The sequence below is a fragment of the Uloborus diversus genome, chromosome 2 (genome assembly GCF_026930045.1).
Source record: "Uloborus diversus isolate 005 chromosome 2, Udiv.v.3.1, whole genome shotgun sequence".
In the NCBI taxonomy this organism is placed as follows: Eukaryota; Metazoa; Arthropoda; class Arachnida; order Araneae; family Uloboridae; genus Uloborus; species Uloborus diversus.
The window spans coordinates 214,598,005-214,616,094 of NC_072732.1; the positions used below are offsets into that span (position 1 = coordinate 214,598,005).

An 18,090-nucleotide genomic window follows, 5' to 3' on the forward strand; every position below is an offset into this window, starting at 1 on the left:
ACGATGGTAAACTGACCGTCGAACCAGGTATCGATGAATTCGTAATCTTCCCGTCTTCGTGTTTCGCTATTTAACATAATCCTCTGATAATAACTAGCGGAGATATCAATTAAAAACTATTAATTAGAATACTCAGATTTTGACATAAAATCCCTATTTTTCGAAGGCTTTTCTCCATTCAAATTATTATTCAGATCTTCATCTCAACTTTTCGCAACAATACTTTTATTAAAATTTGCAGCGTGAAGAAAATCATTGAGAAGAAAGATCTGTTTTGCCATTTTTCTCTCTCGAATATGAACAAGTAAAATTTCTTCTTTTGTTTTAAAGGCTTTTCCTGTAATCGGAGGATTTAAAATGTTTACTTTTCGGTTATTTTTCCGCAATCTGCGCAAAATTTTACTGATTTTTTTTTCTGTTCAAGCCTGAGTGTTGAACCCACGTCACTTGACCTAACTTTTCTTTTCGAGGTAGACCGAGCAAAGCCGGGCGACGCAGCTACTATTCTAATAATTAGCGATTTTAAAGCCAAATTTTTGCATCAATAGATTGATTTTGGTTCTGTATCACGGAAAAAGAAATGTATATTTTAAATATGAGTAGCTATTTAATACGTCAAATTGAAAATTTTTTAATTAAAACTATTTATTATTTTTAGCTAATACCGAAATACCTGCATTTTACCTCAGCGAATACCGGTATTTCGAAATTACAAAATTGCTCGAAATACCGGTATTCCGTGTACCGGTATTGCAGTCGCTATCTATGTGCAATTTGAATTATTGGAATGAAAATGATTTTATTCTGAACTTGGATTTTCGTTCTTTTTACCCTACAAACTGAAATTGATACCATTTTCATGTATTTTAAATTAAAAATGAATGTCATTCAACGATTGAATGCGCTATTCCGTTATATCGATAAAATATTGATTATGCACCTGAATTGTTTTGAGAAATAAAAGTTTTGTCCCTCGAACTAGTTTAGTTTTTTTTCTCGGTGCCCATAAACTATTCGATTAATCATTGTCTTTATGACCCAGTGGCCCGTGAAAACTTCATCTTTTCACTAAGTAACATCACTTTTATTTCACAACCGAGCTATAGTTTAAAAATAAATGAATGAAACCGGAACAGAACGCTCCGTCTTATTCAGAACAAAGCCCCCTTTTCCGATGTCTTCGTTTTTTACCCGGGTTTTAAAGTGGCTTTCATTTGCGTCCCGACTACGGTATTTTTCATTTTCGCCTCCATTTCCCCCTTTGTCTCTCGAAACACAGTTGCGAAGCGAGATGCGCGTTTTCTTTCCCTTCCTTTTCCTTCATTAGCGGACCTAATTTGCGAAAAATGCAGCCGCAGGGCTCCGTGCTTCGTCGAGAGAGAGAGCAAAACAAACGCGACTCTTTTTTTTTTTTTTTGTTTCTGTTTTGTTTCCCAGTTTCGGCGTACCTTGGCGCTCGCCGCACGAGCGCCGCCGCGGCGGAATCTTCTCTCCTCCGACCGACTCCGAATCGAACCGCCGTGGGGGCAAGTGTGCCGCGATGGTGTGCGTCGTGCTGCGGTGTTCCGGACCGGTCCCAGACAGGTTGGTGTTCGACGGGGACTCTATCCGGCTTCCTCGATGTCGCCGTCGCTGTCTCCCATCACTATGAGCGCCGGATCAGCCACCTAATATTTCATCTCTTACCCGGACGCACCCCCGCGCGAGAAGAAACAAAAAAGAAAACAAAAAAAAAACTATATCTGTATCGACGATGATATGTGAACTCGGATAACGCCTTCCGATGAGGACTTGAGAGAGATTTCTCTCTCTCTCTCTCTCACTTTTTTCTTTTCTTTTTTTCGCGCCGCCGAATGTGTTTCTGATTGATCCTACCGCGCTCTCATCCATTCGCTTTTATGAATCTGGAATCCGTGGCGGTTTTTTTGTACGAAAGTTTGACAGTGCACGGTGTCGACGAGCTAAGCCTACTTGTCCAAGTCTGCAGCAGCCTTCATGGAGTGTATGACTTCCAGCATCTCAGACAACGAATTAGGTAAAGCTCATTTTGTTTCATAAGCATCGACAGTTTAAATTCTGGAAAAGGGTATCTCCTCCATCCCTCCACCCATTGCGACCATACTTCTTAAGATCGCATTTTCCCTGTGAAGTTTTATTCCCTTTTCACTGCACTCGTTTGGAAAGAAATCACTATTCCGAGCAAAAATCTGTGTAAAAACAAGTTTTTTCACCTGCAAATCCAGAATAGATGTTCGCATGTAAATTTTTTATCCTCATCCTTAAAATAAATACTTTCCCTCTTGGTCCCGTTCCCGTAAGTTAGCCGTTGTTCCAAGTTTCTATCTAGTTCACACTGCCATCGCAAAGTAAAAATCTCTATCTTCAAACAAATTCTTTCTGATGAGCTACTTTTTTTTTCCTGCGTCAAAACTTTTATACTTATAATTTTTTGCTCGTAAAATAAGAATATATTCCTTAAAATAAATATTTTCCCCGTTTGTCCTGTAAATTTTCTTTTAAGTTCCTAGCTAATCCGCTTTTACCCCGTAAAAATGGAAATCAGTTTCTCCGAGTAAAATTATCGTAATGAAAGACCAATTTCTTAACGAAGATCAAAGTTCTTATTATAAAACTACGTGTTTGCACGTAAAAAATGTAATCCGTACTTCTCAAAATTGATATTTTAGTCATTAGTCTGCTCACAGCCCTCGTAAGAAAGTAATTACTATCTTCAAGCAAAATATGAATGAAAAAGTGATTTTTTCTCTTACATCCAAATTTTTATAGTTTTAAAGTACATGTTTGTACGTAAAAATAATTATAATAATAATAAAACAAAATAAAAAATGCTTCTTAAAAGTCTTTTAAAAAAACAATTACCCATTTGTCCCGTAGATTGATGCTCTTTCAAGTTTCTATTTAGTCCTTACCGCCAGTGCCCTCGTTCAGAAAGAAGTCACTACCTCCAAACATTTTTTTTTAAATCTTTTTTTTCCCCACCTACATCACAAAATTTGCAGTTTAAAAATAGATATTTGCACCTAAATTTCTTTCTCCTCATCACTTAAGATAAGTATCTCCGTTTATCCGGTAAATTACATTATGTTTCTAGTTCCTGTTTAGATCGTATTGCTCTCGTTTGGAAAGAAATTCTTATCTCTGACCAAACAAATTTATGAGAAACTAATTTTTTAACTAACATCAAAAAATTTTTGTACCCAGAAAGCTTTTATAGCTTAAAGAATATATGTTTGCACGCAAAATATCTTATCCTTATTTCTTAAAATAAATATTTTCCTCCCTCGTTTCATATATCAAATGTTTTTCAAGCTCAGTTTAATTTCAGAATGAAAATCCTTTTATCCAATTAAAATCAGACTTCAGAAAAACTATAATTTTTATTTGCATCGAACTTTTATTCCTTGAAAGGGTTTTATAGTTTAAAAATAGATGCTTGCATTTAAGCACTTTATACTTATTTTTCAAAATTAATATTTTCCCGTTTGTCTCGTAAGTTAATTGTTCTTTTTAATAAAGTATCGATTTAATCCGCGATGTCCTTGTAAAAAAAAATCACTACCCTCAAAAAAAAAAAAAAAAAAAAAAAAAAAAAACTCTTACAACAAAGCTTTATAGTTTACAAATACGTATCATCTTTTCTCTTGAAAATAAATATTTTCCTCCTCCCGTAAATTAATCGTTCTTTCAAGCATTATCTTCGTAAGAAAGAAATCGCTATCTTCAAAGAAAAACTGCATGATTTTTTTTTCTCTTACGTTAAGGCTTTTATAGTTTAAAATATACGTTTAAAAAATCATTCTTATTCTTTCAGTATTTTTCTCCTTTACCTCGTGAAATAAACGCTGTTTCTAGATCCTATTAAGTTCTTATTTCCCTTGCTAAGAAAGAAATTCTATGAAAAACTATTTTTTTAACCAACATCAACGTTTTTATACCTTAAAAGCTTTTATAGATTTAAAAAGATATTTACAAGTAAAACATCGTAACCTAATGGGGTCGTTTCCGAAATTTTAAAAGTATTTTTTTCTGAAAGAGCATGCTTAAACACATAGGATCTGACCATTTTTTAAATAATTTGTTTAAGTTTAATATTTTTAAAAAAGGACTTAAATCGGTGCGCTTTCATTGTTTACATTTCTTGCCAATGACATCACAAATGATGAAATGCCATTCAGTGCTGCCAATCACAGACCAAAATATTTAATTCGCATCTTTACTCACGTGTATTGTTAACGATATGGTTGATAGCAAGCGTGGAGCGCAATTTTAATTCGCTTGTTGATTATCATAACGTGGAACCGTATTAGAAAGATGCGCCAAATGCATCACTTGTGACGTCATCATGTCCACGCCTTGTTTGCAAAATCGGACATTTTAAAAAATTAATTAAAAAACAACTGTTGGGAAAATAAAAATATTTTCTGGGTCTATGTTTTTTTTTTTTTTTTTGGTTATTCTATCAATTTCAGTGACTAAAAGTAGTACTTTTGACTGAAGGAAACAACCCCATTCCTTAAACTAAATATTTTCTACCCTCGTTCCATGTATGAAATGTACTATTCTTTTTAAAAAAGAAAGCCCTTTTTCCGAATTAAAAAAAAAATCACTTCTGGAAAAAATAAAAAAAAATTACTTGTATCAAAAAATGTATTGCTAAAGATTTGTATAGTTTTAAAAAAGCATGTAAATCCTTATTCCTTAAAATGAATTTTTTTTCGTGTTAATCTTGTAAAATGCAAATTAAATGTTGTTTCAAGTTCCGGTTTAGTCCACACTGCTCTCGTGAGAAATGAATTACTATCTTCAAGAAAAATCTGCATGAAAAATTGTTTAATTCTCTTGCATCAAAGTTTAAGAATTCTTGTTCGTATGTTTAAAAAAATCATTTTTTTTCCTGAAAATCATAAATTATTTTCAACCGTTTGTCCCGTAAATTAAATGTTCTTTCAAGTTTCTATTTAGTCCATATAGCCCGTGCCTTCTTCAAGAAAGAAATCACTAACTTTAAGCAGAACTCTTTTTGAAACACTCATTTTTTTTTTCACTTGCATCAAAGTGTTTACAGTTTAAAAATAGATGCTTTCCCTTTAAAATGTGTTTCCTTATACCTTAAAATAAATATTTTCCCTGTTTGTCCCGTAAATTAAATGTTCTTTTAAGTTTTTGTTTAGTCCGCTCTCGTTAAGGAAAAAGAAACAAATGAATATCTCCGGACAAAAACTTTATGGCAAGCTAATTTTTTGATTTCATCAAAGCTTTCACACTTTTAAAGCTTAAATAATTTTTAAAAAGACTACACGTAAATAAATATATTTTTATGTTCTTAAAATAAGTAATCCCTCCTTTTGTCCTGTAAATAATAATTTTTTGAAGCTTCTATTGAATTTGTACTCTCCTCGTTACGAAAAAAAAACTTTCTCCAAGCAAAAATTGTTACTTTTTCCCCCTAATATCAATATCTTGATCGTTGACAAAAAAAATGTTTGCTTGTAAAAAAAAATCCTTATTTATTAAAAGAAATATTTTTTCCAATTGCTCTGTTCAGTCCATAATGCCCTCTGTTTAGTCCATAATGCCCTCTTCAGAATGAAAGCCTTGCTTAATCAAAATCAGGTATGCAAACACTAGAATTTTCATAGGCAGGGAGGGCTCAATTTCATGTAAAAGGGAGTAAGTAGTCTTACAGTATCCGCATCTTATTTTTGCACGTAAATAGGCGGGATTTCGTTTAAAATGTTAAAATGTACTTAAAATTGAAAATAAGTGACGGAGCTCAGCTCCTGTGAGCACCCTTGACAAATTAAGCACTGTTCATAGGTTTTAAAGCTCTCATTCCTTGAAAGACTTTTGTGTTCTGAAAACATATTTTATAGCATGTACAAAATTTCTTACTTTTCAACAAATTTCTCATCTTTTCCTCGTTTTTTCCATGAAAATTTTGTTTTTTGAATTTCAATCCACAATTCCATCTGCCCTCATGCGAAAGAGTGCCTTATATCTGAGCAAAACTCAAAACTGGAATAAATAGCATGCAATATTCCAGAAAGCCCGGTTAACACATCCAGAGACTGCAGTTTCGTTCTTAATAGAACTCGTCAGTCTAGAATAGTTAATTAGTTAATAACTCACCTGGAGGCAGATGTCATCTCATTGAAGCCGAGAGTGCCAACAAACTGGCAGAAAACGTAAATGTATCTCACTAGCAAGTCCGCAGCGGTTCGACTCGTGATTTGAAGACTAAATTGTATAGTTTCATTTTTTCCATGTTTACACAGAACATTAATTTTTTTTTGTTTTTTTGGAGTTTGTAGGGGAGGTGATACCACAAATCACCGTTCCGGATGTCACCCATTCTAGGTACGCCACTGCCTCTGTACGTTTTTTTATATTTTTTTAGTGGGAGAAGAGGAGGAACTTCAATAATTAATTTAGACTTGTTAGTTTCCTGTTTTTGAAGTTCAATGGAGAAATGAGGAAAAAATAACGTTCAGTGCGATTTTATTATTATTTTTATTATTATATTATTATTTATTTATTTATTTATTTATTTATTTGCCTACTTTCCCGTATTTTTTCCTTGTAATGCAAGAAAGAAGGCTTAATGTATCGTAAAACATCGGAAAAAGCAAACTACAAAATGAAAGTAAAATATAAATTAAATTATTAAAGTAACATTGAAAAATAAAAATTTCAAAATGGGGTTTTGGTTTTTGCAAAGGGGCAATATAATATATGCCTCCACTCTTAATAACCTTTGAAGCAGCACTCCGACTCCAAGTTTAACAATCTTTTGTTAGAAAGATTTAGATCCGTTTGGACACCTCCTTTCCATACTTAAATTTTTGATTTGAACAGATTTTCGTTTTATTTTGAACGTTTAAAAACACTTTACATTAGCAACGCTGGCGAATTTAAGGCCTTTGTTGAATCAGACTTTAGACAAACTTTATTAGAAAGAGTTTGACTTAAAATAAGCTCATGGAAAAGACTTTTTTATTTTGTTAATTTTTGAACAAATAAAAACATTTTAGCGTTAACGTTTACTACAGAAATTCAAACCTCTTTTAATAAAAAAAAAACATTGTGACCAAAATTTATTTTAACGCTGAAAAATACGAAAATTTCAGAAATTCTGAATTTACTTATTTGTTTAGTTTGGTTAAAAATGGTTTTTAATAAAAGCAGAAGTGACATTTTCTGCAAACATTGACGGAAATTAGAAATTGGTTGATGGAATCAAAGGGGGAAGCGAATTTGTAGTGCGTATTGTTTAATAGCTTATATGAATGACTACTGAGATGAAGAATTTTATTTTAAGACATTCAATTCACATATTTTGTTTAAATAAAGCAATGAAGGAAAGTAAGAACTTTTAAGGCACGACAAGTAGAGGAATGTGGGGCAGAGTAAAATAGCGGGGCAAAGTGAAATGGTTAAATATCTGCTCCACTTTTAGAGCCACCTATCTAGTAATATTTTGACTCTGTAGTAACACATGTAGTCTATTCCAGTCAAGAATAAAATACCTCTGAAAATCCAAGAATATGATAATACAAGTAATTTTCAAAAATTAATACTCGTATTGTAATATTTTGATGTAAGTCAATAATTATTTTTGTATATTATCAAATGATAAAGATTAACATTTTAAGTATTAACTCAAACTTACTTATATTCGGTGCAGTAATTATTCGTTTAATATTAAGCTTATTTGTATTTTTAATGCTTTATACAGTACATGCGGGTCAAAGTGAAATAGTTCATTGCATTTACTTATTGAATCCTGTATCAAACCACTTACATATTTATTTTTTAATCATTTGTGTGTGATTTGCATTTTTTCATTTCATAACTCCCTTATTTAACTCATCCATTAACTTATTTTCTTATCCATTCACTCATTTTGTTCGCACATAATAACTTATTTATTTATTTATTCGTTTATTATTTCATTTCCTTTTCATTTATTCTTTTATTTACTCACTTATTTGATCAACAACCTTTATCTTTACTAATAATAAAGCTGAAAGTCTCTCTGTACGTCAGGATCTCTGTGACGCGCATAGCGCCTAGACCGTTCGGCCGATTTTCACGAAACCTGGCACAAAGTTAGTTTGTAGCATGGGGGTGTGCACCTCGAAGCGATTTTTCGAAAATTCAATTTTGTTCTTTTTCTATTCCAATTTTAAGAAAAAAATTATCGTAAGATGGAAGAGTAAATTACGAAATTATTATAACGCGGAACCGTAACATGGGCACAAGCCAATTGGCGAGAAAATTCACCATACATTATTTGTAAATATACAGGCGGACCAAAAGACCTTTTAATTTTCTATTACGGGCAAAGCCGTGCGGGTATCACTAGTATCTGTAATAATCGAATAGAAAGTATTTCATTTGAAAAATATTTAATTATTCACTTTGCCCCATGAAAAATGAAAGCGAAAAATTTCTATCTTTCTTTTGGAGGTACAAATTTACTGCCAAAAATAAAAAAATATTTTTTCCATGCAAGTTTTATTACAAAATATATTGTTCCTCCTTTTTGTACCTAAATTTTCCTTACAAATTTCCAATTTTTTCATTTTGAAAATGAACTAAGTCATCTGAACTATTTTAATTTGCCCCACATCCCCCTACTTTTATTAATCTCCCGAAGCTGTTAAGTCCTTCTTAAGAGTTTATTTAGAGTTTATTAAGAGTTACCTTCTTAAGAGTAGGGAACTCAACTTAAAAGTTTAAGCATCACAACCTTAGAAACTACTATTTTTCACCAGACTTTTGGTATGAATAGGCCTGCTAGATGCCCCGGTTTGACCTAGACAGTCCTAGTTCCCCGGTGTATCGGCCGCTTTACTTCAGGTCCCGGAAAAATATAAATTTGATTAGATCACCAAAAAAGTCTAAAAATAATTAACTGTGAAGGATTATTTCGGATTATTACTTTGTCATTTGAAACATAGACTTGTAAAATTAATATCGAATCAGCTTGTGAGAAGTTATGCAACAACATTAAAACCAAAAAAGACTTTCTAAAAGAAATCCTAGCGAATAAAAAATGCATGTCAATATTGTTCAAGTTTTTGTTCCTCATTCGAAGTATTTCTTCTTACTAAAGTAACAAATAAATATTAACACGTAAGAGATAAAATGTTTAAAATTATCTGCTTGTGTCATTCATTATTTCCATGGTTTAGGCTCATAATTAGTATTTATTCATGCAATTGAGAATGAACTACTGTCTAATATAAGCTCAAAACCAGCCAGGAATGTGTTCCCTTAAGCGGTATTTGTGATTCGAAATTTCCAAAAATTCGGGCTGACAACACATTCTAAAGCAGAAAAATTAAAGAAAAAAAAAGTTTATTTTCAATAATTTTTGTTCCCATGTTTCAAAATTCTTTACAGGATGGGGGGGGGGGGGAGGGGTCGAGCTTCCTCATAGTGCCTGAAAATTTTACACTGGCTTCAGAAAATTTTACTTTACCACTATCACCCCTGGTTCCACTATCACCCCTGGTTTCCCTTGAATACTCGCGACGGGGGGGGGGGGGGGGGGGGGGGGGGGGGTCCGGTGGTATTTCAGAAATCTGGCAAGCCTAGGTATGAACAATTCGTTTTATTATTTGAGACAGCAAGAAGCAAAGAGATGTCAGTGAACTTGATAAAGTTTCGAGTAAAACGCGTTTAGATCCTGGGTAGTCCTTAATCGAAAATATTTTTAAATCATGCTGTATAGCAGCACCTACTAGAGCTACAAGTACTATACCTTGCCCCAAGACAGTTGACAGGTTCAACTACCATTCTGTACTGGTTATCTCCGAATTCTTAATTTTGACACTTACATCCCTTTGCTTCTCACTGCTTCATTTGATACATTCAAAAATCTGAAGAGTCATTTTGTAATTAATTATTCAAAATATGTAATCGACCTACTATAAATCTTTTTACGTATGTAAACCGAAACATAAGTACCTTTGCACTTGAACATAATAATAAACAATTTAATTTGAGTCCCGTATACATCATGATATAATAACCAAATTTCTTACATCTTATATACATTTATGTATGATTCAAACTTCCGTCAACATTCCACGTCGATTTTAAAGGAAAATTAATAAAAAAAAATTAAATTTTTATTCATTTCTCAAATTATTTTTGCAGTTCAAAAATATTTAACGCCACTATTCTGGTAAAATCCGTACCTTTGTTTAAAAATGTAATACCACTAGAAATTAAAAAAAAATTCTCCTACACAAAATAAGAAAAAAAAGAAAGAAAAAGTGCAGCGATTTTAAAATATAAAAACACTAGCAAAAAAAGAAAGAAAAAAGGGAAAAAAATAGAAAAATTTTTGAATTCGAAAAAAAAAAATTCGAAACGCATTTAAAATAATGACGATTTATTTTTTGAGATTAATAGATTTCCAAACAGAAATAAAATTATTTTTGTAGAAAAAATTATATGTTGAATTTTTATCTGTTTATTTTTAAAAAACTAATGGATTTGATGACATATAAATACTAAAATTCCAAATCTATTGCATTATGGCGTCTAGTGTATCTCATTGAGCTGCTAAAATGTGAATTACTCTAAGGAGACTGGAAATTGCCCAAAACATAAACTTACATCTCTTGCAAAAATGAAGTTTTAACTATACTCTACAAAACTGCAATTTTAACTAAGTTCTTTCAAAACTTGTATCCCCGCTAAAAGGTACATCCTCCGTTAAAATGACAAAATTTAAAACCCATGTTTAACGTGTACCACTTAAAAATAAACGTACTTAAGGAAAGTAAATGTTAGAGTTTAAATGGGTAGAATTTAACAATTCGGCGTTTGAAGTTCGCTTCTTCGTTGCCTTCTGATTTGCATTACAAAGGTTCATGTGGACGCATTGTTTCGCAGTTCAGTCGTAACTGTGGGAAATTGCATAATGTCCGAGTTAAATACTTACGCCTAAATTATTCTTGCGGATGGATCTTCTGTATTTAAGAGGGAGCATTATTTTCAAAATTCTTTGTTCAAGTGTTTGCTTCAGGTATTGATTTTTTTCTTTAAAATAACCATTTGCTTTCGGCTTCGATTAACTGTTACTTTACTTTATTTTAGTTTATTCAAGCGAATTTAATCGATGCCATTTTGAAATAATTCAAAAATGGCTAAGCATAACTTTTTCGACATTTACTTTATCAATCGCAATCAAGTTTTTTTTTAGATTCTCGTATGCAGAATCAAATTCTTCCCTGTAATTCCTAATCGTAACTGTAGTAAATATATATTATGCAAAAAAATATTTCCATAGTTAAAAGTATCGCTTGTGTAAAAAACGTATTGAAAAGTTTGTGGAGAGTTGTTCATCTTGGCGGCTTTTGCTTTCTTTTTTCTTGCTTTATTCCTTCGTTTTCTATTTTTTTAATATTGATTAACTATTTTCAAAAATTTTCCTGGTATTATTTTGACTTTTACCCTCGTTATTAAGTAGGTTTAAGTCATATATCTATTAAGTATTATAGAAAGAAAAGAGATATTTATTGAACTTTATGTTTCTCTCAAGGTGTGCTTAGGTACCAATTGGTACACAATCCAGGTACACAATTTTTAGGTACACAATTTTTAGGTACACAATCCAGGTACACAATTTTTAGGTACACAATCCAGGTACTACCTGGAGTTGACTTCTTGGGACAGTTAAAAATAGACAGTGAAAAGTTCAGTAATTGAATTCAAACATTCATGGAACTTTAATAAAATAAGAAATAACAACGATAATTGCATAAAATTGCAGATTAATGCAGACACATGTTTCGGGGATACAAATAACTTTTTTTTCAATGCAAAATAAGTGAGCTTATGGATGAAAAGACTCCAACAAAAGGACTTTTTTGCTTCTGTCGGATTTGGGACTTCTGCTTTTGTCGAAAAGAGCTTTGACTTTCGTCGGATATCTTTTCATCCATAGGCTCACGTATTTTGCATTGAAAAAGGGGTTCCTTGTAATTCCGAAACACGTGTCTGCAGTAATCTGCAATTTTAGGTTGTTATTGCTTGTTTTACTTTTCATACACAAAGGTATTTGTTAAATTTTATACATTTAACTGTTTGTTCTGGAAAAGATGGATGTGTTTATCATGTTTCCCTAAGTGCTGAAATCATGAATATTTTCTGTGTTAAATGACGGAATACTTGGATTTGCAGCAAAAAAATATTGATAAATACGAGTTATGCAACTTAAATAAAAATATTCGAAGCACAGTCTTTTTTTTTAAATATTTTGAGTAAAATGTATCAAGGCATATTTTGTGGGCTTAGGCCCCTCACCTCCACTTGTCTCAAAGTGCAGCATGTACCCACTTTGAAATATTATTGTGTTACGCTGTTAAGCCCTAAAATTATTACTTTACTCCAATTTCACAGCAAAAGCTTTAAATTTCATTATACACTTTTATCTCAAAATATTTTCATCAAAATTCCTCTCTACAACTTATCAAATTTTTTTATATGTAACTTATTAGACATGTTTGCAAAACAAAAACTTAGTAAATTCTGTTTCATTAGTGGAAACAAAATATATCTGAAAGTTAGATCGTGCTGCTATGTATCTACATCAGCAAGAGCTAAGAGTTTAATTTTAAATCTGGGGTACTAAATTAAACTGTCCCGAGGTTTACCGTGTCCCAAGGGAGAGGGATACTGTCCCCCTCCCTTGGGACACGGTATACCTAGAAAACTGAATTCATCTTAAGAAAGTTATATTCTGCAGTAATCACACTTGTAAAACAGTTTTCAAGAATGTGTGTAAGCATACATGTTTGTACAATTGCTTCATTATCAGTACATTGTATATTAGCTCGTTATTATGCATATACATCGTACACAAGTTTAAACAGTCCACACTCATTGGTTGGTATAATAAGCTCAAATATAACTATTGGATTACTAGTACAATCACCTTTGTTCAATGCTCCACTAAATCTTATCTTGCTGCTTATGACGTCAAAAGATTCATTTTTCAAACAAACGATTTCCCAAAATATGCGTTAAAATCTCGAATGTTCGTTGTTTTTTTTTTATTATTATTATTTTTTTATTGGTGTGTGTTTTCTTCTTTCCTATTTTTAAAGATATCCGCTGACGAAACTAATATTAGATGCTAATTGTTTTCTGGAAAGTTTCTGCGACCTAAAACTAAAAATTCAAGAGAAAAAGGGGGAAAAGTTCCCAAATATTCAAATCGCCCTCCTTTTTATGGGGACTTTTGGTTTTATTTGTTTCTTGCTGGCGAGTGTTTATTTGCTTTTCAGTTTGGAGATTCCTCTCTGCTGAATATCGAATCGATTTTGTCACAAGAATGCCAATAAGTCCCAGTTTTATGTGCAAGAGTCTGGCAGTTTTGATATCGTCTTCAAATTTTATTCCGAAAACAGATTTGTCGTGCCAATATTTAAGAGTTAGATTTCTCTCCTTTTTTTTTTCCTTTTCTTTTTGACGATATATGCGGGTGATTTTAAACAGAGCGTATTATCACTGTTCAATATATATATTTATTTTTCCAACATGAATAGTTTTTAAAATATCGTTTCTTTTTCTTTTTGAGACTGATGTCGACTGTAGGCATAAGAGCATTTAGGTCATAGGTGTGTGCAAGACATTTATCTTTTTATGTATACACATTTCCCATTTTGTTTTAATCAGTAAATGAATAAATCATAGTTATTTCAATCTCTAAATAATATGTTCAATAAAAAAATATATCAATTTAATCTCTAAATGAATAAATAAATGGAGTAATTTAATTTTTAGCTAAATGTGTAAATAAATAAATGATACTTTTTTTAACAAATACATTTTTTATATTACTTCTGTGTAGTCTATATCTCTATAGTAATAGGTTCATTCAATTCGGCGATGTGCACCAGACATTTGCATTTATTTACGTATATATTTACCTAATTATATATTTTTATCTTTTTACGCTTTGCTGAAACTCGAAGCCAGTAGATGAAAGTTTTTCTGTTTAATACAGCAGTTTGAAACTAATTCATATAAATCAGTCTACATGTCTAGCACCTCAACTTCTAAAGCTCCTTATATGTTGTATACTGAAATGTACGCTTCAATGTGAAAAGTATTTTAATCATCTCTCATGAGTGTTACCCATTTGTTTTGTGATGTTTTTCTCTGTGTAGAGTTATGCAATTAGTCAGTAATGTATTTTTTGTTAAGAAAACAAGAGACCTAATTAAATTTTCAAAAAAACTGATAGAATTTATTCCAACGAAGAATTTTTCTATAAATCTCATGAGTATATATATATATATAATACTGCTCATGAGTGTTACTTGGAATAGGTAACACTCATGAGAAGGGAGTAACACTTATGATAAAAGAGACCCAAATCATAGTTAAAGATATTGCATTGTATTATTGCGATTTTTAGGAAAAACTCTAATTCTGTATACTCAAATAAATTGCATATTTCAGAGGAATCACAGCCAAAACTCTACAATAAGTTTTTTCCATGAATCCATCTGTCATGAGTGTTCCCGTCTCTCATGAGTGTTACAAGAGCTAAAATTCATCATTTGTTTTAATTTACTTTTCTTTAATCATTTAAAATTAATTTCAATATTGAAATTTTTTAACTTTTCATGGTAATTGCGATGAAAATATTTGGTGTTTAATTTAATATGTTCCTATCGTAAACTTTACCCCTTATTCGGGAAACAAAGTAACACTGATGAGAAAAAGTTATACAAATACTTAAAATTTCTTAAGTAAATAAGTATTTATACCATTTTACTTATTACCGAGCATTTAAGATAGTTTAATTAAGATTTATTAGATTATTTATTTTTAGAAAATGAATTACAGAATGTTTTATAAAATTTTTATAAAGGTAACAAACAAACACTTCATGAGAAAAACGGTGACTTGCCAAGAAGTTTTTGGAATTTCTAAAATCTAAGCAAATTAACACGCAAATAAAAAATCACCTGGTTAGAAAGCTATGAATTGTATGGAATTCATACCTAGTAAAGTTTTAATGTTTATAGCAGCAAAAATTTTCAAATTCTGTCGAACCTAATGTTTCAATGCATTTAAAAATCACCCATTCAAAGCTAACCCCACTCCATCATTAGTACACAAAATAAAAAATAGAATGTTTCTTTTTAATTTATCTTTTTTTTTGTATTTTTTAAAATTTAATGGACTTTATTTATTTTGCTACAAAATTTACTGTTGTTTGCGTCCAGCTAAAAAAAAATATCTTTAGTTAGCCAGTTTCAATGAGCTGTCGCTATAGCAAAATAAAAATTATTTTTTGGCCTTCTCCTGAAAATCTCTCACACTGTAATATTTTAAAATAATGAGTCCTTTTGAGTGATTTTTTTAAGCTCTAATACTGGTTGTTATTCACGTTTTCGCCTGCTTTCTAAATTTCCCCTTGATTTTATTTTTTAACGATTAATGCGTCTTTTAAAATCAATATCCCTCAAACAAAATATAAAAAGAACATTTTTTTAAATATTGCGTCTTAACAATTTAAGCTCATTAAGTCTGGAGGCTTTTGTTGGAGATTTATTTTTGTAATATCTTTATTTATGGCCGCCCGACCAAAAAAAAACGTTCTTCTTTGGATTAAATTGTAAATTATTTTGGAGTAAAAAATATATTATTTTTACGTTCGCTTAAAAGGCTTTTTAAAGACTTTTTTATGATACATTTTGTGAAAAATATCAGGACTGTTTTTAATTTCCTTTTTTTACTTTCTTATATGATATAAACGCATGTACTATACTCACAAAACAAAAAATAAATCACTCAAAGTTAAATGTAAATTTTCATTTCGTTCGCCCCAGAATGTATGTTGCCTAAGGTGATTTTCAAAACCATTGACAGTTTGATGTCCTGACTTGATCCGTTCATTTTAATTTAATAATCCGTTCATTTAAAATTATTTTTTGGCATTGCAAAAGCATGTAGTAAGATATTGTTTTACACTTAATTCATTGCATTCAGTGCTTTTTACTTCCTTTTACAAAAAAGAAAGTATTGTATTCGCGAAAAAAATTTCACTCAAAAATCAGCCTTAATTTAAATTTTGCTCACCCCGAATGAATGTTGACTTTATTTTTCAACCCAACCACACGTGGATATATGCCTAAGAACGTACAGACACTCGAAATATCCATTTTGACAATCCCCGAGTTAATTACAACGAGTTTTCTCGTGTCGTCTGTATGTACGTATGTATGTGCGTATGTGTATATGTGTGCATGTATGTCGCATAACTCAAGAACGGAATCGTAGAAGGTTGAAATTTGGTACTTAGACTCCTAGTGGGGTCTAGTTGTGCACCTCCCTTTTTGGTTGCATTCGGATGCTCCAAAGGGTGTCTTTTGTCTATTTTTGGGGGGAAATCATTGTTAATTTCGATGTAAGCTCAAGTGGTGTTATAATTTGGCAGACACTTGGCGATATATCGCCAGTTTTTTGTTCGCCAAGTTTTGTCGCCAACTTGGCGACAAATTTTGCCTTTTTTTTTTTTGCAAATCTGGTTTGAATTCGGCCACTGTTGTTGATATTTAGAGAGTAAACTATTGAATTACATTAAAACTGCCAAAAATGAGAAAATGACATTAAATTGGAGTAAAAGGAAGTCCTGTGATGCACACATCAGCTCGTTTTCATGATCGTAGATTAATAAGCCTTTTCTATTACTTTTTATAGCTAGTAACGGAAATTTTCTTGTCCTGACTAAAAAATTCACATCGCTTAAATTTTTTTTGTACGCTTTCAGGCAGCTTTTTTACTTTTTATGCATTGAAGAAGGAAGTAATATTTGTTAATTACACACAACTAAAATAGATTTTACTGCAATGCTCATCTAGGAGTTTAAAATTTCAATGCAGTTTTTGTACTTCTGTGCAACTAATGAGTGTTACCCTTGGGAAATATTTTTTTTACGTGCAAAATATTTCTTTATCGTAGTTAGGAGCAGTGTTCGGGAAGCCATATTTGTTTCTTCTTAGAATGTGTAAGTCTAAAAATAGATATATTTATTCCTTATATGTTGTATATTGAAATGTACAATTCAATTTGTAGACTTTTAATCATCTCTCATGAGTGTTACCTATTTATTTTGTAATAATTTTTTTAAGTATAAAAATATACAATTAGGAGTAATGTATTTTTTGTTAAGGAGACAAGGCCTACCCAATTAAAGTTTCAAAAATACCAATAGAATTTATTCCAGCGAAGAATTCTTCTATACATCTCATGAGTGTTACCGCTCATGAGTGTTATTTTTTACAGGTAATATTCAGGAGAAGGGAGTACCACTCACGATAAGAGACCAAAATAAAAATTAGCTATAGACTCATACCTTTATCAAGGAGAGATCACACATTTATATATAATAAATACACTTTTATTAAAAAATTAAGAGTAAACACTGACACAAAGCTAATGTTTGCCAAAATGAAATTTGTGTGCGTTGTTTAGAAAAGACTAATTCTCAAGATATGGTATTCAAATAACTACATATTTTAGAAGAATTACTACCAAAGCTCTACTATAAATAATTTAATGAGTTCTTCTCTCATGAGTGTTACTATAGCTAAAATTTAGCATTTGTATTAATAAACTTTTCCTTGAATACTTAAAAATTGACTTTAATATTAATTTTTTTTAGCTATTCATGGGAATGGCGATGAAAACATTTAATGTTTAATTTAATATGTTTTATCGTAAACTTTACCCTTTTTTTAGGAAAGAAAGTAACACTCATGAAAAAAACAATTTTACAAATACTTAAAATTTCTTAAATAAATTAATATTTATTCCATTTTGACTTAAAACTGAGTATTTAAGATAGTTTATTCAAGATTTGTTAGATTATTCACTTTTAGAAAATAAATTACAGAACGGTTTATAAAGGTAACACTCATGAGAAAAACTTATGTATGCTTCTCGCATACTTCAAAAAACGATCAGCCGTAAAAGGTTAAAAATTTTAATTTTAGGATCTGTATAACGTTTAGTTTAGTAAAATTTTATCTT

The 18,090-nt window shown here is 31.2% G+C and overlaps 1 protein-coding gene across 1 annotated transcript in view; it reads left to right on the forward strand.

Annotated features, from left to right (window-relative positions):
* The first annotated feature begins 1,521 nt into the window (after nucleotides 1-1,521).
* Nucleotides 1,522-18,090, forward strand: part of LOC129216269 (multiple PDZ domain protein-like) — a 125,045-nt gene continuing 108,476 nt past the window's right edge. The window contains 1 exon segment of the mRNA XM_054850474.1: nucleotides 1,522-2,035. Coding sequence (XP_054706449.1) covers nucleotides 1,996-2,035 — 40 coding nt within the window. The 5' untranslated portion in view covers nucleotides 1,522-1,995.